The sequence below is a fragment of the Sus scrofa genome, chromosome 4, assembly GCF_000003025.6.
Source record: "Sus scrofa isolate TJ Tabasco breed Duroc chromosome 4, Sscrofa11.1, whole genome shotgun sequence".
In the NCBI taxonomy this organism is placed as follows: domain Eukaryota; kingdom Metazoa; phylum Chordata; class Mammalia; order Artiodactyla; family Suidae; genus Sus; species Sus scrofa.
Genome location: NC_010446.5, coordinates 36,302,801 through 36,326,798, shown reverse-complemented (window position 1 = coordinate 36,326,798; position 23,998 = coordinate 36,302,801). Strand labels below are relative to the sequence as shown.

Sequence of the window (23,998 nt, the reverse complement as noted above, 5' to 3'; positions counted from 1 at the left end):
GTAAAAATAAAAGTAAGCAGACCAAGTTCACAGAAGCAATGGAAGAGAAAAACAAAGCCATTGCAAAAGTGAAAATCTCATCAGAAAAAGCAAGAAGGGACATTGCAAAATGCAGCTGGAGCAAAAGACTTCTGGGCAGAATTATACAGATAAAAAATACTAAGAGAAATAAAATCGAATAAAACTCTTTTAAATTAACAGGACAAAAAAAACCCCACTCAAAATATTGCCACCCCCTTAAAAGATTCTGAGGTGTTCCCATCGTGGCACAGTCGTAAGGATCAAAACTGACTAGTATTCATGAGGACGCGGGTTTGATCCCTGGTCTTATTCACTGGGTTAAGGATCTGGAGTATAGGTCGAAGACATGGCTTGGATCCTGCGTTGCTGTGGCTGTGGTGTAGGCTCGCAGCTACAGCTTGATTCGACCCCTAGCCTGGGAACTTCCATATGCTGCAGGTGCAGCCCTAAAAAAAAAAGAGAAAAGCATTGAAATTTTACAGATACATATGTAAAATAAACAAGGATCTGCTGTATAGCATAGGGAACTATGTTCAATGGCTTGTAATCACCCATGATGGAAAAGAATCTGAAAAAGAATAGATACATACATAGATACATACGTATGACTGAATCACTTTGCTGAATCACTAACACAATGTAAATCAGCTATACCTCCATTTTTAAAAGAGCATTGAAAACCAAAACCAGAATGCACCCACAGCTGACAGGACCAAGGCCGCTTGAACCTCTGTGCACTTAGAATGATTTGCAAGATGTAAACTTTGAAAGACAAGGTCCAGAAAGCAGGTAGAGTATGTGGCTATTTGTAAGAAAGAAAAGGATAGGCATACATAGGATATGCAATGCTTGTATCTGCACAGAAATGTGTACAAGAGACACAAACTGCAAAGTTGTCTCTTGAGGAAGGCGACTGGAGTCTGGGAGGGGAATAATGTTGCTTTTATCATATACCCGTTTGTGCTGTCTGAATGTTACCTCCATTGCCACTTCAACAAACTTTTCAAAGAAAAGGAAAGTGTGTGTGTCTGTGTGTGTATACATATGCCATTACTTATATGTGAAAGCACGAGCAATTATACAATGAGAGTCTCGAGGGGCATTTCTCAGTTGGGTGCACCAGCAAGTTTATCTACATACTTGAACCACTGCAAAAAAAATTGCAATTTGCTCCCATTTTTTATAAGTCTGATTTAAGGTATCAGTCGTCCCCGAGCTAGGGAGCCAGATCACCAGAATAAGTGCTGTGCTCAACCAATGTATGTGACCAAGTTCCAGCCTCAAGGGAGCAAGTGGCCAGTGGTTCTTTAGGCCAACAAAGGAAAGGGCGCTGCTGTCTGTCATTCTGTTGAGACTGAATTTTCTCCATGATACATTTACAATAAAGCTAGGCACAGAGAATATACAAGCACTAGCTGGCCTGGCTATTAGTGCTGTCCAGAGGTCTTTACTGCGGCACATTGGAAATCCCAGCTATAGAACTAGGGTCCCAGCATTGTCATGGGAGCCCTTCATGATAAAAAAAGTTCTCTTCGCCATGCAGAGTTTTGAGATGTACAATGCTTAGGGTACAGGAAAAAAAGATATCTGCTTAAAAGGGGCCAAAGGTCAAATAACACAATTTTCTATCGAGCATCAAAACTTCCAAAAGAACAAAATAGGAACCACTTTCCCATGACTCCAAATGAATGTATTTGTATCTGAATTCAGGCTCCATGGGGCTAATGTGGAGTTATATTCTACGGTGAAATAAGGACCTTAGTCAAGAAACGCCAGCTTACCAGCTGCACCAGTTTTAAAAAATCAACGAAGACGTCACTTCTCAACATGTTTGGGTCCACAGTTACTGAAAAACAGGGACATTGAGCCAGGTTAGCACAGGGCTGCGGTGACTGCTCTGGGAAACTGCTCTGTCTTCCAGGCTTTGCAGGTCCCCGCTCCCTCCCTGAAGGCAATGAGCCTGTGAGCTCTCAAAGCCATGACCATCTACAAAGCTCACCTCCTCCAGGCAGCCTCGCCTCCTCCAGGCAGCCTCGCCAACAACATGAACCCATGAGACCAGCCCCAGAAATCCCACTTCAGTGGTGCATACCTATCTCCCCATGTCCATGTTGCCGACCCTGCCAGAAGGACAGGAAGGTAACTGGAGGGGACAATAAGGTCTACACACTTGGACCTAGACTCCCACTTTAGTTGGGCATTTGGTCCATTTGAATATTTTATTTTATTTTATTTTAGTCTTTTTGCCTTTTGTTGAGCCACTCCTGCAGCACATGGAGGTTCCCAGGCTAGGGGTCGAATCGGAGCTGTAGCCACCGGCCTACGCCAGAGCCACAGCAACGCGGGATCCAAGCTGCATTTGCAACCCACACCACAGCTCACGGCAACACTGGATCGTTAACCCACTGAGCAAGGGCAGGGATTGAACCTGCAACCCCGTGGTTCCCAGTCAGATTCGTTAACCACTGCACCACGACAGGAACTCCCATTTGAAAATTTTAAACTAACCAGGAAACAATACCAATTGAGTGGGAATTTCTTCACAATGGGAGCTCTCAAGAGGTTCCAAAAAAAAAAAAAAAAAAAAAAGGCAAATATAAGTCTGTCAGAGAGGTTTACAGTTTTCCGTCTTTTATACTTATAAGAGCATTTTCCCCTTTAGTCTGAAAGCGTCAGATACCAATAGCCAGCACCATAGCCAGAGTAGAGGGACAGAGACCTTCCAGAGAAGTCCACACTCACACATGAGGTGCTTCCCAGCAACTTTCTCACTCTATTTTTTTAATGGGTGCACCCGAGGTGCATGGAAGTTCCTGGGCTGGGGATTGAATCCGAGGTACAGCTATACCCTTTGCAGCAGCACTGGCACCTGGATCCTTTAACCCAGTGCACCAGCCCAGGGATCAATATCTGCCTCTGTAGAGACCCGAGCTGCTGCAGTTAGACTCTTAACTCACTGCATTACAGGGGGACCTCCCCTCTCTTCTTATCTTGCTTCCGACAAGTGCTCTCCTGGACCCTGCCCTTGAGGGTCCAGGTCACTTGATGTACTTTCTACCTCCGTATTAAATGTCTTTTTGTTGCTGTTTCATTGATTTCATCAAATAGCTTCTATCAGTATTCAAAACTAGCCCTGACAGGTTATTTCAGGTTGTGCTTCTCCCAAACGATGCTATGTCTTTCAAAAGAAATTAACTATGAGAGAGAGAGGAAGTGTCCCTGTAACAGGAGACACTTTTTATAAAAGGGATTCCCCCCACCCCGCTTTTTTTTCTTTTTTGGCTGCTCCACAGCATATGGAGTTCCTGGGCCAGGGATCAGATCTGAGCCGCAGCTGCAACCTACACCACAGCTGTGGCAACAACTAGATCCTTAACCCGTCGTTAAGGATGGAACCTGCATCCCAGCACTCCAGAGCCGCTGCTGATCCCATTGTGTCCCAGAGGGAATTCTCCCCTCTTTGTGTGTGTGTGTGTGTGTGTGTGTGTGTGTGTGTGTGTGTGTGTGTGTGTGTGTGTGTGTGTTTTGGTCTTTTTAGGGCCACATCCATGGTGTGGCACATGGAGATTCCAAGGCTAGGGGTCTTATTGGAGCTACAGCTGCTGGCCACAGCCACAGCCACAGCCACGCCAGATCCAAGCCGTGGCTGCGATGCACACCACAGCTCATGGCAACGCTGGACCCTTAACCCACTGAGCAAGGCCAGGGATCGAACCCACAACTGCAAGGTTCCTCGGATTCATTTCTGCTGCGCCACAATGGGAATTCCTTCCCTCTTTTTTAATGGAATATTTTGGTGTAGGGGGGGAACGCTTGTCTTATTTTCTGGAATATACGTGGCATGTATGCAAAGTAACTCTTTAATTTTTAACATAGTTCCTTAGGGATGGGGAAAGCTATCGAAAAAGTGTTCATCCAACTAGTATTTACTGTACAACTGTAAAGTACCAGGTGCTATGCCAAGCACGTTGTATAGTTTAGCTCATTTAATCTTCACAACAAACCCTAGAGTAAATAATAGTATCTCCAGCGTACAGATAAAGGCACTGAAGCCCAGAGAAGGTATGTGTCTTGCCTAAGGTCACATAGCCAAGTGCGGTGAAAACTTGGGACTTGGCTCTAGGTCTGAATGGAGCCTGTGCTCTCAGTCACAACACTATGCTGTCTCCTTCCTTTGCCTTCCAAGAGGATGCATGAGGCATCCTGCCTAAGGATAAAGGCCAGGCCTGGAGAAGTGACCTTGTAAGCATGGTGATCATTTGTGAAAGTCGGATTTTTTTTTTTTCTGCTTTTTAGGGCCACACCCTTGGCATATGGAGGTTCCCAGGCTAAGGGCTGAATCAGAGCTACAGCTGCAGGCCTACACCACAGCCACAGCAACACCAGATCCTTAACCCACTGAGGGAGGCCAGGGATCGAACCTGCAACCTCATGGTTCCCAGCAGCATTCATTTCTGCCTGCCACAACGGGAACTGTTTCTTAATTTTTTTTTTTTTTTTTTTTAAGGCTGATGGTTAAAGGAGTGTTTCCTGGATATGAGAAAGCAAACCAAGAGGGAAGGAAAATTCAAAGGATATTATAGTTTGAGCTTGAAAGCGCTTATTTAACAGGTCTAAAAAGGTACATTCTCCTTTACAAGATGAATGGAAAAGAAATGATTTCTGGAATTTCTGTTTACCAAGTTAAAAAATAAGTGAGAAATACTGAGGCAAATCTATAACTGCTGACCTAGAATGACCCATCAGATTACTAAGAGGATTTTAATTTTGATTTTGTTAGGAGGAACAAAATCAACATGCGGAAGAAAAAGCTTTTTTCTTTTGTTATGAAGGACATCAGTGTAGTGGTTCGTGACGTTTGAATAAGGTTTCTGTATTAGATAGCATTATTATATCAATGTCAATTGCCTGATTTTGATAACTATACTGTAGTCACAGAAGAGATTTCCCTTCTTCTTAGGAAATACACATAGATGTATTTCAGGGTAAAGTGGCTTGTGTGTGCAAACAAGCATCTCAAAAAAATACATATAGGATAGGTGTTCCCATTGTGGCTCAGCTGAGCTGTGGTGTAGGTCGCAGGCATGGCTTGGATCCTGAGTGGCTGCGGCTGTGGTGTAGGCCTGCAGACGTAGCTCTGATTCAACCCCGAGCCTGGGAACTTCCATATGCCACAGGTACAGCCCTAACAAAGACCAAAAAAAAAAAAAAAATTATATGTAGGATACATATGCACACATTCATATCACAAACACGGGAAAGTGAGAGATCATGAGAAAGCAAATGTAAAAGGTTAACATTTGGGAGATCTGGGTGAAGAGGATACAGAAGAAGCTTTTGCAGTATTTTTGCAAATTTGCTCTAAGTCAGAAATTCTTTCAGAATGCAAAAAAAAAAAAAAAAATCAGATACAGAAAAGTACGGAGAGTGTATTTCCATGTGTGTTTTACAAACAGAGATGGACACACCCATTAGAATACACAGGATGGTTTCTGAGAAATACACAAGCCACATGTCATAGCATTTTCTCCGAGAGGCGTAGGAATCTGAGGTGGAAGGGAAAGTACCTTTCATTGTACACTCTGTGGACAGGTTATATTTTTAAAACATTTGGTGTCTATACCATTTCCTTCTTTCCAAACCTTTCCATAGCTGAATGCCAATGTTGCTGTTTCTCCCCACCTCCCTCTTTAAAAACAAAAAGAAAATACGTCTACATGTATCTCCTAAGAGCAGTCCTTCTGGACACAGCGCTTTTTAGGAGCCCAGCGACAGGTTGGGACCTTTGTTTTGCAAGTCTCATGGGGCCAGGGCAGACCTCCAAGCATCCCTGGTGCATTAGCATGGCTCCCAGGGCGAACATGGAATTGCCAGTAAACATCTCTGATAGCTCCTGAGAGCTTTCACAGAAACAGTTCATTTCATGGCTTTGTTCAGTCTTAATCCAAATGCTATTTCTTTGATTTCTACAATCAAAGCTGACACAGAGCTCCCATGAGTGAATCGAAACAAAGCATTTTAAAACCAAATACAAAGACCACATGTTGTATGATTCTAATTACATGAAATGTCCAGAGAAGGCAATATTTTTTTTCTCTTTATGACTATACCTGTGTCATATGGAAGTTCCCAGGCTAAGGGTTGAATTGGAACTGCAGCTGCTGGCCTACACCACAGCCACAGCAATGAAGGATCCTAGCTGCATCTGTGACCTATGCCACAACTTGTGGCAACACAGGATCCTTTAATCCACTGAGTGAGGCCAGGGATCGAACCTGTATCCTCACAGATGCTATGTCAAGTTCTTAACCTGTTGAGCTACAATGGGAACTCCCAGAGAAGGCAAATTTATAAGGACAGAAATCAGTGTATAAAGACAGAAGCTGGTGGAGGACAAAACTAGGGAGTGACTAATAATAAGTATAAACTTTCTTTTTAGGGGTCATAAAAAATGTTCTCCAATTGGATAACAGTGATCATTGCACAATCCTGTAAATATACCACAAACCGGTGAATAAATAAATAAATAAATAAATAAATAAATAAATAAATAAACGACTTTCCTATCTGAATAAATCTGTTTTTAAAAAATCCAAATGCAGGAGTTTCCATCGTGGCGCAGTGGTTAATGAATCCGACTAGGAACCATGAGGTTGAGGGTTCGATCCATGGCCTTGCTCAGTGGGTTAAGGATCTGGTGTTGCCATGAACTGTGGTGTAGGTCGCAGACACGGCTCGGATCCCAAGTTGCTGTGGCTCTGGCGTAGGCCAGCGGCTACAGCTCCAATTGGACCCCTAGCCTGGGAATCTCCATATGTCGCGGGAGCAGCCCTAGAAAAGGCAAAAAGACAAAAAATAAATAAATTAATTAATTAAAAAAGCCAAAAAATCCAAATACATACCATTTTGTAAATATTGTTCCAACTGTTCCCTTCTCTCATCAGCCATAGATGTGGTCATTGTGAGATAGTACTTTGGTGGAAAGGATGGCAGGCAATTTCCAAATACCCGCCTCAGCTGAAATATCCAGAAAACACACAGTTAAGGCAAGCACTTAATTTAAAAATCAGATCCAAATACCCACTTCAGCTGAAAGATCCAGAAAACATACAGCCAATTCAAGGCTGGCTCAGGGCAAGTCTCACTCAAGTGCTTTATTTAAAAATTAACCTTTCCTGGCAGCCAAAAGGGGGAAATGAGATACCATGATTTTCTTAAGGAGAAATTTATTTCAGTACAGGTTTCTAGAACACTATTAGACAGATGCCAGACTGACGACTCCATCCTGAGTTGGGTGACTTTGGGGTGTAGTTTAATTTTTCATTCATTTCTACAAACTGCCCACCTGTAAAATCATACAATATTCCTTTAATTCATTGCCCAATAGTATCTGTGATATCAATGATGACAGTTAGGGATTTAATTCCCCGTCCTTCCCCCCATGCAATCCGAACAGCCAGTGTTTACAGCTGTGCTGTCTAATTCTGCAGCCACTGGCTATGCGGCTTGTCAAACTAAGACGTGCTGTTAAGTGTAAAATATACTCCAGACTGCAAAGATTTAGTACAAAGAGAAGAGAATGCAAAACATCTCACTAATAATGTTTTATATATCTCGAAATGATAATATTTTGATGTTGGAGGAAATGTATTATTAAAATTAATTCCACCTTGTTTTTTTTTTTTTTTTTTTTTTTGTCTTTTTGCCATTTCTTGGGCTGTTCCCACGGCATATGGAGGGTCCTAGGCTAGAGTCGAATCGGAGCCGTAGCCACCAGCCTACGCCAGAACCACAGCAACATGGGATCCGAGCCGTGTCTGCAACCTATACCACAGCTCACGGCAACACCGGATCCCCAACCCATTGAACAAGGCCAGGGATTGAACCTGCCACCTCAAGGTTCCTAGTCGGATTTGTTAATCACTGAGCCACGACGGAAACTCCCACCTGGATCTGTTTATGCTTACATTTTATGCTTTTTATGTTAAAACTTTAAAAGAAAATTCTGAATTACATATTTGCTCACATTACATTTCTGGTGGACAGTGCAGGTTTCTAGAACTCCTATAAGGCTGACATATGATCCTAATAGAAACCCAGCCAGGTCCTGCCTTCCTCCCCATCCACATAGGACCTAAGACAACGGTGGAAATTTTTTTATGTAAGCTAATAGTGGATGCACCAAAAATAATTTTTCAATGACGATAACCAAAAGCACATCTTTCTTCATTCCAGCCCTACACTTACAGTGACAGCCTGAAGATAAGGTACAGCATCATTCTCTTAAAAATAGAAGAAAGGAAACCAGGAAGAAACCCAGTGAGATTTCAATATGGTATCTCTCTCTGGCGCAGGAAGGCTCAGTGGCTTCGAAAAACAAAAGCAGATCTAAGAGAGATGAGACTGCAAACAGCTAAGGACTTTCATTCCATGGCCTTTGTCAAAAAATACAGTGTGTGTTTGCCAAATATTTACCTTGCATAGTCTCTAACTTCAACAGACATCCAGAATCTGACCCCTTCTCTCCACCCCCATTGCCTGGTCCATATCGCCGTCATCTCTTCCAGGGTATTGCACTAGCCCTCCCTCCAGCAGATCTCTCTGCTTCTGCCCTTGATACCCTTCTGCCTATTCCTAATACAGAATCTAAAGGGATGCCTTAAACATGTAAGTCAGATCAGGAGTTCCCGTCGTGGCTCAGTGGGTAACGAATCCGACTAGGAACCATGAGGTTGCGGGTTCAATCCCTGGCCTTGCTCAGTGGGTTAAGGATCCGGCGTTGCCATGAGCTATGGTGTAGGTTGCAGATGCAGCTCGGATCCCATGTTGCTGTGGCTCTGGTGTAGGCTGGAGGCTACAGCTCTGATTAGACGCTAGCCTAGGACCCTCTATATGCCGCGGGAGCAGCCCAAGAAATGGCAAAAAGACAAAAAAAAAAAAAGTAAGTCAGATCATTCCCCTGCTGCTCAAAATCCTTCACGGCATCGCATCTCACTCAAATACAACCCAAAATCTTGATGGTTGTAAGCACAACGTCATGTGTCCCATGCAAAGTGAGACCAAACAAACCAAAACGTTGACATCTGGAGCAGGGAAAGGTTTACTGCAGGCCATGAAAAGAGACAGATGGCTCGAGCCCCCCCCGCCTCAAAAAAAGCCCAAACTTTCCAAACCAAAACGGTAAAGCCATTTAAAAGCCAGGTGAAGGAGGAGGGTCTCGGGGTAAGTGATCAGCTCTTGCACAATTATCTGATTGGCTGATGGGAAGGTAAGAGGGTGGCATCACAGGGGTTAACATTTAGGTACCAGTAGGCCTGAGGGCTACATGTTTATGATTATCAAGTAGTTAATTTCTCCCATTTGGTGATGGTTTTAGCATCTATAAGACAACTCGGGAAATGTGCATCAAATACGATTCAAAGAAGAGCTAAAGCAGAGGATACTGGGGAAGGGCTTATCCCTGGAAGGCCCCATAGGGTCCTGCTCGGTTATAGGACTGTGCCATCTGATAAGATGTCCATCAACCACTTGTAACTCCTTAAATTTACACTTTTATTAAAATGAAGTAGGAGTTCCTATCATGGCAGCAGAAACGAATCCAACTAGGAACTATGGGGCTGCAGGTTCGATCCCTGGCCTCCATCGGTGGATTAAGGATCCAGCATTGCTGTGAGCTGTGGTGTCGGTCACAGACATGGCTTGGATCTGGTGTTGCTGTGGCTGTGGCGTAGGCCAGCGGCCACAGCTCCAATTAGACCTCTAGCCTGGGAACCTCCATATGCCATGGGGGCAGCCCTAAAAAAAGACAAAGACAAACAAATAAAATAAAATGAAGTAAAATCTTAGAGAGTTCCCCTGTGGCTTAGCTGGTTAAAGGATCTGGCATTGTCCCTGCTATGGCTCTGGTTACAGCTGAGGCTCAGGTTCAATTCCTGGCCTGGGAATTTCTGCAGGCTGTGGGTGCAGCCAAAAATAAATAAATAATAAAAAGAAAATAAAATCTTAAATTCAGTCCCTCAGTCATCCCAGCCCTATTTCAAATACTCAGTGGCCACAGGAAATGTGGCAGGTTGCTACTGAATTGGACAAAGAAAATACAGAGCATGTCCATAAGCACATAAAGTTCTACTGGACAGTGTTGACCCAACACCTAGAAAGGTTAACTGCCTGCTTGTAGGTGAAATACAGCTCCCTGATGTGTTTTGTTTGGTCTGCTAGTTTGTTTGTTTGTTTGCTTGATTTGTAGAGAATGTGAATTTGATGCCAACATTTATTTTTGCAATTTAAAATTTTCAAAGTGGAGTTCCCACTGAGGCTCAGTGGGATAAGAACCCAACATAATGTCGTTAGGATGCAGGTTTGATCCCTGGCCTCACTCAGTGGGTTAAGAATCTGGTGTGGCTGCCAATTGTGGCATAGGTCGAAGATGCAGCTCAGATCCAGTGCTGCTGCGGAATAGGCCAACAGCTGCAGCTCCAATTCAACCCCTAGCCTGGGGAACTTCCATCAAGTGCAGGTGCAACAGTTAAAAAAAAAATTAGTTATTTCCCAGAGGGAATACAAAATGGTATAGCCACTTTGGAAGATAGTTTGGCAATTCCTTACAAAGCTAAACATAGTTTTACCACATAATCCAGCAATCACAGTCCTGGTTATTTATCCAACTGATTTGAAAACACTGTTCACAAAAACTGGCCTACAAATGTTTACAGGTTTTTTTGTTTGTTTGTTTCTGTCTTTTCTAGCGCTGCCCCTGTGGCATATGGAGGTTCCCAGGCTAGGGGTCCAATTGGAGCTACGGCTGCCAGCCACAGTCATAGCCACAGCAACGTGGGATCTGAGCCATGTCTGCGACCTACACCACAGCTCACAGCAACGCCAGATCCTTAACCCATGGAACAAGGCCAGGGATCAAACCCTAAACCTTATGGTTCCTAGTCGGATTTGTTTCTGCTTCACCACGACGGGAACTCCTACAAGTGTTTTTTTTTTAAGATTTTAATTTTTTCCATTATAGTTGATTTACAGTGTTCTGTCAATTTTTACTTTACAGCAAAGCGACCCAGTCATACATACATATATATATATATATATATATGTACATACATATTCTTTTTCTCACATTATTCTCCATCATGTTCTATCACAAGGAACTAGATATAGCTCCCTGTGCTATACAGCAGGATCTCAGTGCTGTTTATAGGTGTTTTATTCATAACCACCCAAAACCAAAAGCAACTAAGATGTCCTTCTGCCGGGGTCCAGCTCCAGCGGCCAGGGAGTGCACGCCCCGAAGGAGATGGACGGCGTCGGTGCGTGCGATGGAAACAGTCTCTCTGTCCCTTCTCTCAGGGCGCTGAACTGCTCAAACTTTATTGGCATAGATGGTTGTTATATAGACAGTTTCTAACCACAGATTACATCATAGTGTTAAAAGTACATTGGTTAATTTTTACATTTTGTTTTTTGATCACATGGTACAGCAGCAATACGTCATGTTCTAAAATCTTCAGCTTAACTAAATTTAGTGAGTACAATTCAAGGACAAACAGGCACAACATATCATGTGGGAAAGAGGAGACCCAGCACAAACCACCCCATGGCCAGCCAATTTTTACAAACTGAAGAAGCCACATAACAATTCTTGCCTTCAGACTAGTGTCTATTTTCAAAGTGTCCTTGGCAGAGAGACAGTGTGAGAAAATACAAATTAACTTAGCCAGCTATCACTAAAAGCTTCTAAAATCAAGGACAAAATTCACAGCTAGGTTTCTTTTGATCATGAATAATATGTGTCTAACTTTTATAAACTTCATCAAAATCCTAACTCTAAAGTTTACTGTATAACTAGTTAGTAGGTAAACACTATGTTTTAATTAAGTTGGATTTAATTAGGGGGAAGTCCTTTAGAATGAAATTCTTATTATTATTGTAATTGTGATTTTGTTAAATCACAAATCACCACAGGAAAATAAGAATGGGAAATAAGAATAATAAGCAAATAATCAGGAAAGACTGAGGAAAACTGAATAACAAATAAAACAACAGGAAAGACTAGGTCACCAGAGAAACAATCCATGTTTTCCGGCGCAAACATGGAAATTGTTTTCCCAGGAAAGTCCCAATTCTTCCCCATCGACATCAACATGAGAGCCGTGTAACCTGAGGCCTGCCCTCGGATTGCACCGTACAGGCAGGCCTCAGCCTGTCCTCGGTTTTTCACCGTACAGACAGGCTTCAGCCTGCTTTTGGTTTTTCACTGTACAGACAGGCTTCCATCCTGACCAGAAGCCCACCTTCTGCTTGCACCGTTCAGGTGAGCTCCCTTCCTTGGTTAGGAACCTGCCTTCAGGTTTTTTTGCCGTCAGGCAAGATCCCTTCCTCGAATCCCTACATCTCCACAGCTCCCTGCATCCTTCAATGCGTGAATGGATAAACAAAATGTGGTCTACCCCTACAATGGAATCTTACCTAGCAATAAGAAGAATTGAGCTGTCAGGCCACAGAATGACATGGAGGAAACTTAAATATACAGTGATAAGTAAAAAGCCAGTCTGAAAAAGCTGCATACTGTATGACTTCAATTACATGATATTCCAGGAAAAAACAAAATCACAAAGTAAAAACAGCAATGGTCCCCAGAAGCTTGGAAGAGGGGCTGTTGAATTGGTCAAGCACATGGTATCTTTTAGGGCAGTGAAACTATTCTGTGTGATATTCTCATTGCGCACACGTGACGCTATGCATTTGTCAAACCTGATAAACTTTACAACAATCTTCATGTGTGCAAATATTTTTTTAAAAATTCAGGAAATGAATGAAAATCATGATGGAATACAGAATGTGAGAAAACAATTTAACATATCGTACAAATATACGAAAAAACTGTAATGAAGGGGGCGAGAGAAAAGATGCTGACCTAAGTAATTCTGCAAATGAGGGGAGTCCATCATATTAAAGGCAAAAGAAACTGCTCACTGTGCTCTAACTGATAAAGTTGTTTCCTATGAGGGTACAGGTTAACAATTCTGTAATAGGAAGAACAGATCTGAATCCATAGTAGATCTATTCCTTTTCCTTTAACTTAACTTCAACTTTGTCCTGTCACTTGTGCTTAGTCATCCTGGCTCTGTGCCTTTTGCAAAAGGATGCTGCCTATAGCTTGAAATATACAGGATAGCCTATTCTCAAGGCTATGACCTTTAAGAGTATCACATTATTACATTAAGAGTTGCAGAACAGAGAATAACACTTGTTGTGTTTATTTTTTCTTCTTGCTTTTTAGGGCTGCATCCAGGCATACAGAAGTTCCCAGGGTAGGGGTCAAACTGGAGCTGCAGCTGCCAGCCTACACCACAGCCACAGCAATGTCAGATCTGAGCTGTGTCTGCAACCTACACTACAACTCATGGCAATGCTGGATCCTTAACTCACTGAGCAAGACCAGGGATAGAACCTGCATCCTCATGGATACTATTCAGATTCGTTTCCACTGAGCCACAACAGGAACTCTGGAATTAGTTTTCAGATAAGTAAGGGGAATAGGCTAGAGTGAGCCATGTGATAATGGATTACTGTGGGAGATGGTATGAATTCATGTTTAACTTAATATAGACAGTTCCACATACAAGGATATATGGACACGTCCATACACACATATATTTTCTTGCTCTATCAGCTGAGAGGTCCTAGAAGCAACAACACTGCCGCTGCAAGGAGCACACCCAGTGCCCAGATCTTGGTTTCTAATATCATTCTCCAGTAACAGCAACTAGGGTTCCATGGAGAAATGGCTGACTCTAGGACTGATGCAGGAAATATATAAGTCTGCAGCATCTTGTAGCACCAGAAAATAAGTATCTCCCCCCTCCCAAAAAAACGATAAGAGGGGTATGTCAAAGAAATGCAGAAGCAAGAGTTTCCATCATGGCACAGCAGTTAACGAATCCAACTAGGAACCATGAGGTGGTGGGTTCAAGCCCTAGCCTTGCTCAGTGGGTTAAGGATCTGGCATTGCCGTGAGCTGTGGTGTAGGTCACAGATTCAGTTCAGTTCCTGTGTTGCTGTGGCTCTGGTGTAGGCTGGTGGCTACAGCTCTGATTAGACCCCTAGCCCGGGAACCTCCATGTGCCATGGGAGCGGCCCTAGAAAAGACCAAAAAAAAAAAAAAAAAAAGAAATGCAGAAGTAAACTGAAAGAGCTGCCCCAGGCCAAAGCTGAAACAAGGTAAACAATAACGTCTTACTGAAGTACAACCCAAAGTATAAAGTACATAAGCAGGAGTCCACACAAATATAAATAATGAATAAATAAATTAATTGGAGAAAATAGACAAATCATCAGTACCGAGGAATCTAAAATAATGTATGTGGATACTTGTCCCACAAGGAAATGGAGCATAAATCCCTACTCCTTAAGTGTGGGTGGAGCAGAGCCACTTCCTTCCTAAGAGCACACTATGGCAAAGGAGGGGGAAAAGTAACTTTATAAGGAGAAACCTGACAAACACTATCTGAGTCAGGGGGCTAAGGGCAACATCAATAGCATAAAGTCAGGCCAAGAGCAATTACCCCAAATGTGATGTGATTAGAATGGCACTTGGCCCCTACGGTCTTCCTCTCAAAACCGTAACCCCAGACTGGTCACGTGAAAAACATCAGACAAGGAGTTCCTGTTGTGGCTCAGCAGTAATGAACCCAACTAGTATCCATGAGGATGCAGGTTCGATCCCTGGCTTTGCACAGTGGGTGACAGATCTGGCATTGCTATGAGCTGAGGTGTCGGTCATAGATGCAGCTCAGATCTTGCATTGCTGTGGCTGTGGTGTAGGCTGGCAGCTGCAGCTCCAATTTGACCCCTAGCCTGGGAACCTCCATATGCTGTGGGTGTGGCCCTAAAAAGCAAAAACAAAAACAAACAAAAAACAGGGGAAACTGGGTGCAATTAAATTAAATTAAATGTAATCTGGATGGGATCTTGGAATGGAAATAGGGACATTAGGCAAACACTAAAGAAGTCTGAATTAATTATGGACTATAGTTCAGAATGTTGTATCAGCACTAGTTCAATAACTGTAACCAAAGTACCATAGTCAAAAAACAACAGGGGGCTAGTTCCTGTTGTGGCTCAGCAGAAGTGAATCCAGCCAGTATCCATGAGGATGCTGGTTTGATCCCTGGCCTCGATTAGTGGGTCGGGGATCCAGTGTTGCCATGAGCTGTGGTGTAGATCACAGAAGTGGCTTGGATCTGATGTTGCTGTGGCTGTGGTGTAGGCTGGCAGCTGTAGCTCTGATTTGACCCCTAGCCTGGGAACCTCCATATGCCATGCGTGCAGACCTAAAAAGAAAAGAAAAAAAAAAAAAATCAGGGGAAACTGGGTGCATGGTGGATAGGAACTCTCTGTACTTTCTTTGCAATTTTTTTTTTAAATAAACCTAAGACTGGTCCACAAAAATAAAGTTTACTTAAAGAAAAACTGATGTCCTGGCTTCTTTTGAAAAATCAGAAGGTCTGGGATCACCGAGTTCACGTTCTCTCAGGCTGTTCCCTCCACTCCCACTGCCTCTCACCTGATCCATGCCTCTCATTTCAATTACCTGCCCCTGGGTACCATTTAGTTTGCCATCTTTCCTCTAAACCTAGTAGCGTAAAGGGATTTAGGCACCCCATCCCTGCTAATTTCATTAAGTAGAAGCAGGAATTTTTCTTCTTTGCAAGCAATTATTTCTTGATTAACTGATTGCGTGATCTTTAAAAGGCAATTGTCTTCCTTGGCATGTGCTCCACATGCCGCAGATGTTCGTAAATTGGTTTGAATCACAGCAGCTTTGAGCCAGCAGGGCTGCCTGGGTAACCCATCTGCAGGGGAGCCGCCAGGGAAGCCCCAAGGCCAAGAACTGGGGAAAAAGTCAACAAGGATTACAGCCCTAATACCCATCCCTGAACAAAAACTCTCCCAGCAGGTTTTACAACCTGAGCCGACTTCTCAAGGCATCTTTCCCCTCCTTTTTCTAACACTGGTCTAAAGGGGAAGATAAACACACAATAAACTGAGCAATTAAATCTGTCAAAAGTCAGTCATCAGCTCCCCAAGTTCTTCCACTCTATCAAAATATAATAGAGCCTTGTCTACTTGTCTCAAAGAGTAGAGTTTAGCTATAAAAACCACTACCACCCTGAGAATTATCTGGTATTAGCATTTAGCCCCAGCACTCCTTGCAAAAAAGTGTCTCAAGAGATGAAAAGGAAAACACACCTCTTCTGTTTATTATGAGGTGTTTTTGATGGTTTTGAAAGACCATGTTGAGAGACCATATTTTTAAATCCCAGCACAATCTCCTGCTCCAATTTCTCCACTGTACAGTTCTGCTTTTTAAAGTGAAGAGATCTTTACTGGCCAATTGAAAACATCACCTTCTTCCCCACCCTATGCACCCACAGCCCCCAATACCTGCTCCACAGAGGCGACCCGGGACAAGTGGAATTACAGACACAAACACTGTGCTTTTTGCTGTCTGTGTTTCAAACACTGATACATTCGTCCTCCCTCTCCAGGGCCCCTTGGAATGAAAATCTCTGATTTTCCAGAAAAAGAGCCACAGGCTCTAGGAATTCCCTGCCGGTCTCGTGGGTTCCCTGCTGCCACCCAGGTTCAATTCCTGGTCTGGGATCTGAGATGAGAGCAAGAGAGAAAGGGAGGAAGGGAGAAGGAAGAACAGAGAAGAAAAGAAAGAGAAAGGATGGAAGAAAGGAAGGAAGGAAGGAGAGGAAGAAAGAAAATAGAAAAAGGGGGAGGAAAAAAAAGCCCATAAGCTCAAAGCGATCTGGACTGTGATGTGTCATACCACTGACCATTAAGCTGGAGCTTGTATATTTTTCCGCTTCATCATCAAGACAGTCCTGGGAGATAGACGATCACCACTGCCACAAACACCGTCGTCCTCCCACCCTGACAATGAGGGCAGCCTCACAACATCCTTCCACATTGACCACAACACCAGATCTTAATCCACTGTGCCACAAGAGAACTCCTGCCATATTTTTTCTTTTTCTTGGTCTTTTTGGAGCCACACCCTCAGCACATGGAGATTCCCAGGCTAGGGGTCTTATCAGAGCCACAGCAATGCCGGATCCGAGCCACATCTGAGACCTACACCACAGCTCACAGCAACACGGGATCCTTAACCCACTGAGCAAGCCCAGGGATCGAACCCGCAACCTCATGGTTCCTAGTGGGATTTGTTTCCGCTGCGCCATGACAGGAACCCCCTTCACAAATTTCTTTAAGCCCATTTGAGGGAGGTGGTGTAGGAAGGGCATAAATCTAACTGGTTTTATTCTTCTAAAAGCACAGAAAGAAGTCAGATCAAGCGGTTCACACTGCAGGGAGATGGGCAGCAATGACTTTAGAGAGTGCAAGTCACAAGTGACCTCTGAAAAACACAGCTGTCTCTCTCCAGAGCTTGGCTGAGAAGAAGCAGGAGCCACCTCACCTGGGCCAGGTTCTCTTCCTCAACCCCGGCGTTCTCCAATATACGAAACAGAAATCCAGTTCCTAAATCCAAAAATCGTATGTGCTCAAGTCAGAATCTTTACTTAATTTAACACAGTGCATGACACCTAATAGGTACTAAGTCAATATTTAAGTAAGTGAATAAATCAATTAGTTCTATAAGATGGTACTTCTGTTCTATTGCGATGCACAACTTCCTAGGAAATCAACTGGAAATAAACTTATACACACACACTCGCACAGATGGGGTTTGTTTTTTTTTTGTTTGTTTGTTTGTTTTTTGTCTTTTGCCTTTTCTAGGGCCACTCCCGCAGCATACGAAGGTTCCCAGGCTAGGGGTCCAATCAGAGCTGTAGCCACTGGCCTACACCACAGTCACAGCCACGCTGGATCCTAGCCACATCTGCAACCTACACTACAGCTCACAGCAACGCTGATCCTTAATCCACTGAGCAAGGCCAGGGAATGAACCCGAAACCTCACAGTTCCTAGTTGGACTCGTTAACCACTGAGCCAAGACAGGAACTTCTTTTTTTTTTTCTTTTTTCTTTTTTTCCTGCTTTTTAGGGCCACATCTACAGCATATGGAAGTTCCCAGGCTGAAGGTCAAATTGGAACCACAGCCGCCAGCCTATGCCACAGCCACAGGAACTTGAGATTCGAGCCTCTTCTTCGGCCTACACCACAGATCACGGCAATGCCAAATCCTTAATCCACTGAGTGAGGCCAGGGATCGAACCCACAACCTCATGGATTCTAGTCAGGTTCATTAACCGCTGAGCCACAAAGGGAACTCCACAGATGGGGTCTTTATATTGTTTCCTTTTTAAAAAAAATAGTGCTTAGTAGTAAATCAGATTAAGAATTCTGAGCTGTTTCACATCTTCCATGGAACAGAAAGAGTAAAAACTCACTAAGTGGCCCAACCTTTCAATCTGAGAAGACAGATAAAATACAGGATACCTGTATTTTAAGTGTCCCAATATTGCATGGGACATAATTATACTTAAAAAGTGTTGGTTGGGAGTTCCTTTTGTGGCTCAGCAGTTAATGAACCCGACTGGGATCCATGAGGTTGCGGGTTTGACCTCTGGCCTTGCTCAGTGGGTTAAGGATCCAGCGTTGCCATGAGCTGTTGTGTAGGTCGAGGCTCGGATCCTGCACTGCTGCGGCATAGGCATAGGCGGGCAGCTGTAGCTCCAATTGGACCCCTAGCCTTGGAACTTCCATGGGCCGCAGGTACAGCCCTAAAAAGCAAAAAAAAAAAAAGTGTTTGTTGTTTAGCTGAAATTCACATTTAACTGGGAATCCTGTATTTTTATTTGCTAAATCTAGCAACTTTACTCAGACTCTTTACCTCTAAAATGGGAGTGGTAATAATGATCACAAAGCCAACTTTACAGGGGTCTGCTGGGCAGGGGGAATAAAATCCTGTGCCTGGAACCCTAATAACAGAAAGCAGACCTTTGCATCTGGGGCCAGAAGTGGAGGGAGGGCACCAAGGGCAGAGGGGACAAGAGAACTCCAGGAGTGTGCAAACTGTTCTCTATCTTGATTAAGGCAGTGGTAATTGTATACATTTACTAAAATGTATCACATGAAACACAGACAATTGGGGGATTTTATCATGTAAGGCTTAAAAAGAGGAAAAGAGTGTGTTAGCTTAAGACTCGGTTATTTTTCTGATACAATTTACTTTGTCAACATTTTTTAGGCCCCCACCTGCAGCATATGGAGGTTCCCAGGCTAGGGATGGAATCAGAGCTGTTGGCTGCCAGCCTACACCACAGCCACAGCAACGTGGGATCTGAGCCGCATCTGTGACCTACACCACAGCTTACGGAACGCCAGATCCCTAATCCACTGAGTGAGGCCAAGGGTCAAACCTGCAACCTCATGGTTCCTAGTCAGATTCGTTTCCACTGCACCACGTTGGGAACTCCTACTTTGTCAATTTTGGTAAGAAGCCATAAAATGGCGTGGCTCAGAGTGTAAGAGGGAAGAACAAATCTGACTCCATGTTGAATCTGTTTCTTTTACTTTAACCTCTGTATTCTCCTTTAGCTGCAAGTTAAGAATGCTGCCTATAGCCTGAAATGCACAGGCTAGCCCCTCCCAAAGCTCTGACCATTAAAGGTTTCACACTTTTCCCTTCATATGGAGACAAACAGTTGCAGAACAGAGAATAACATTTCTCTTCTTGGAGGTTTACAGGAACAGAGTGACCTCACCTACCTGGACAGATGCAAGAAAAAGGATTCAGATACTAAGAAGTTTGCAACAACCAAGATCACCTCCTCCCCTTTTAGCATAAAAGAAGCCTGAATTATAACTCCAGTAAGATGGTTCTTTGGGAAACTAGTTCATCTTCTGGATATGCCAGCTTTCAGAATAAAGTCACTCTTCCTCTCCCAACAACTCATCTCTTGATTTACTGACCTGTCGTGTGTCGTGTGTCGAGAGGTACAAAGTTGGACTTGATAACAAGAATAGTTTCTGGAGATCAAAACCTGGCTCCGATACTTAATAGCAGTATGACCTTGGGCAAGTTGTGCCTCCCTTTTCTCATCTGTTAATTGGGGCTAATTCTAATCCTAGCTCATAAGACTGTTGTAAAACTTAAACAAGATATGACACATAAAGCTCTTGGCACCAACCTTAGCACTGAGTAACAAATTGTTACTGGTTTAAATTAACAAAGATATCAATAGCCGCTTCCTAAGATCTAAATAGCTTCTTTAAAATGAATCTGTTCCTACCAAAAAAAGGGAAAATGGATAAAGAAATCTCCACTTTAGAATTTTGAGAAAACTAGGACAACTATGTACTCACTGATATCTTTTATTTTTTTATTTTTATTATTATTATTATTTTTTGTCTTTTTGCCTTTTCTAGGGCCGCTCTTGAGGCATATGGAGATGCCCAGGCTAGGGGTCTAATCGGAGCTGTAGCCACCAGCCTACAGCCAGAGCCACAGCAACAAGGGATCCCAGCCACATCTGCTACCTACACCACAGCTCACAGCAACGCTGGATCCTTAACCCACTGAGCAAGTCCAGGGATCGAACCTGCAACCTCATGGTTCCTAGTCGGATTCGTTAACCGCTGCGCCACGAGGGGAACTCCTCACTGATATCTTATATACCCCGCAGAGGGCACTGGGCTGTGGCAATTCCGTGTGTATGAGTCCACTGCAGTGAAGACCCCATGGTTTCCTGTTCATGGTTTCCAAGACAGAAGTTCAAAAGAATGGGGTTATGTCTCCGCTCCTGGACCTGCTAGGATTCAATAGGCTCGAATTTTTCTGAAAACAAGTATTTTCTCGAGTCTGTTGGTTCAGGAGGGCCCAATTCAGGAATTCTTCAAGCCTCTGAGTCAGTAAATGTTTACCGAGCATGTAAACTGTGTGCCAGGCTCTGGGAGAAACCGGCCCTTAATCTTCACCAGTACCCAGAGAAGATGACACCCATAACCACCTGCTGGATGATTTCGGAGGAGAAAACTGAAGGTCGGAGAAGACATGAGGTGACCAGCCACGCAGTGGTCAGTCAATCCCACGGCCTCCCTGCTCGTCTCGGTCACCTCATTGCCACCTCACACACAGGATGAGCTTCAAATTCCTCCTCCAAATGCTTAAAACAGCCTGTTCTTTCTCTTCCTTTGCCATCCCCATCTACCTGCCTCTGTAGTTCTCCCAAGGGCCACACTTGTGGCATATGGAGGTTCTTGCCAGCTTATGCCACAGCCACAACCCATCCGAGTCTTATCTGCAATCTACACCATGGTTCATGGCAATGTTGGATCCTTAACCCACTGAGTGAGGCCAGGGATCGAACCCACAACCTCACGGTTACTAGTCAGATTCGTTAAGCACTGAACCACAATGGGAACTCGTGAAGCTACTCCCTTCTTATTCAACCACTGACAATCATCCCTGAGGACCTACTGGGTCACAGGCGTTGTATTAGATGCTAGCAATTCAAAGACAACCACAAAAATCAACTAACCACCACATTACACTTGTTTTTAATTGACTCCAAAGAATAATCATACCTTGAAAATGGACTCTTGCGATGCACTATCTGTATAAGCAAGAAGACTTGCTGCAGAGATGTTTTTAACAGTAGAAAAATGGAACCAAGCTGTCCATCAACGGAAGACAGTTTTAAAGGAAACACAATGTATCTACTCTAGAAATCAGAAGTCCTCTGAAATGACTTTCCTTTTTAAAATCTTAAGAGCTATTGCCTAGGTAAGCTTGCTTGCTTTTGCGGGGGGGGGGCATGCCTGCAGCATGCAGAGCACCACAGCAGTGACAACCCCAGATCCTTAACCACTATGCCATCAGGGAACTCTTTCTTACTTTCCTTCCTTCCCTTTCTTTCTTTCCTTCCTTCCCTTTCTTTCTCCTTCCCTTCCTTCCTTTGAAAAAACTGCATGAGGGTAGGGAAAGGGTGAAGTTCATTGACAAATGTCCATGCACTACTCCAACGCATCTGAAGACTCGCAGCACTTCCTTGTTAGGAAAATAAAACGCATTAGGGGAGTTCCGTCGTGGCGCAGTGGTTAACGAATCCGACTGGGAACCATGAGGTTGCAGGTTTGGTCCCTGCCCTTGCTCAGTGGGTTAAAGATCCGGCGTTGCCGTGAGCTGTGGTGTGGGTCACAGAGGCGGCTCGGATCCCGCATTGCTGTGGCTCTGGTGTAGGCCGGCGGCTACAGCTCCGATTTGACCCCTGGCCTGGGAACCTCCATATGCCGTGGGATCGGGCCAAGAAATAGCAAAAACAAACAAACAAAAAACCCATTAGGGCAGGCGAATAAATCAGTCTGCTTCCAGGAACAAAATGCCATCAGGACATCAGAGTGAGAAACTAGAGTGGAAAATGGCCTTCTGTCTTGGTAAGTTTGTTCCTGGGTTTCCAGCCTGCCCATATCTGAAGCTTATAAATACCTTCATTTAAAAAAAAAAACAAAACACGCATTTTTAAAAAGGTGGGACATTAACCTCTAGGAGAAAGAAGATTAAATACCTACGTACAAGATTCCTAAGAATACACCTTGATCTAGGCTTGGTTTACTCCTTTGAAAGGGGATAATGTCCTGGTGGAAGAGCTGAAAATGAAAAGGAGCCCAGGTATGGCTGCTGGGGATCGACGGGCTGGACGGGCTGGATAATCACCTGTACTCTGTTCCCTCATCTCACAGCTGTAGGTGATTAGGGATGACAACCCCGTATTCGGGTATGCCAAGCAATTCACGATCAACCCTTACTACCACCCTGATTAGGAGCCTGAAGCGCTCAAAAGGTGCAGTGTCTTGCCAGAGTCAAGCGCTCAGAGCCCACTGGGCGCACCTTTCCTCACCTGTCTCAGGTAGGCGGGCTGGTACCCGCCTCGGATCAGCTCACCTGTTCGTTCCAACGATGCAGCTGGCTGTAACGCACCCTGCAGAACAGGAACCCATCCAGGTAAACCGAGTACAGCTGCAAACACAGAGACACTGCATCCGGATTAGGCGAGCGAGGTGACCCCCACCCCCGCCTCTCTCCTGCCTCCTCCCTGCCCAGTTCGACTCCGACCCCCAGCGCACCACATAGCGGCCTCCCAGCGCGTCAAACCGCTGCTGGGACACCGGGATACAGAAGTGCATCTTCATGGCTGGGGCAATGGCCTCAGAGCAGCACTGGGAACCTGACTCTTGGAGGTGGCGGCGCGGTCTTGGAATCCGGACTCTGCGACCAGCAGCGGCCGTGCTCTCCTCACCTCTGAGTCCCAGCGGCCGTCGAGCAGAGGGCTGGCCTCGCTGTCCGGGGCGGGGTCTTGCTCCAGCTGCCCACTCGCTTAGAGGTCTGCAGGTGGAGCCGGGGGCGGACAACACCGCCTCCTGGTCCCCGCCCCTCTTCCTCTGCGCGGCTCGAGTCCCGGGAAGGGAGGGAGGGGGAGCTCATCCACCGCCAAGACCAGGAGCATCGTCCACCACCCGCAGCCGGCTGCTCCCACGCGGGGGAGGCGGGGCCTGGGACGGGAATTCAGGAAGGAGAGAGACCCAAGAGAGCGTCAGAGCCCCCCTCGGTCTAGGGGTTTCACCCTGGGGTCAGCCCTGAGGGGCTCTTTGGGGGGAGGGGTTTGTGATGGGGGTGGGGCGATGAAATTCTTCTGCAGAGAAGGTCCCGGGTTTCATGAACTTTTCAAAGGTTTCTTTGAACCCACAAAGTTAAAAATAGTTGTTGCAGCCACATATATGTCTCCTACACCTGCCAAGTGAGAAAATCGCTAACTACTCCCCACCCCCCCCGCCCAACATCTGGGGTCAGGCTCCTTGCCGGGAGTTGGGGGTGGTGGGTGAGGAGGGGGGTGGAATGCATAGTTGAAGAAAAACTCGCCTTCTCCAAGTGTTAGCTCCTGGGGCCTCCTTCAGAGATCTCTGTGGCCAGATGTCCAGTGCCCCTTCCACTGGGTCT

General features: G+C 44.7%; 1 protein-coding gene across 3 annotated transcripts in view; it reads right to left on the bottom strand.

Annotated features, from left to right (window-relative positions):
- The window catches only part of SNX31 (sorting nexin 31), an 86,902-nt gene extending 63,416 nt beyond the window's left edge, over positions 1–23,486 (bottom strand). For 2 of the 3 annotated variants that reach the window (XM_021089041.1, XM_021089042.1), the window contains exons 1-4: positions 23,128–23,486; positions 22,946–23,020; positions 6,924–7,038; positions 1,803–1,867 (exon numbers count right to left, since the gene is read on the bottom strand). In XM_021089041.1, the coding sequence (XP_020944700.1) occupies positions 1,803–1,867; positions 6,924–7,038; positions 22,946–23,020; positions 23,128–23,193 (321 nt within the window). In that variant the 5' untranslated portion in view covers positions 23,194–23,486. The remainder of the gene's footprint in view (positions 1–1,802; positions 1,868–6,923; positions 7,039–22,945; positions 23,021–23,127) is intronic. The other variant, XM_021089043.1, reaches the window with a different exon arrangement.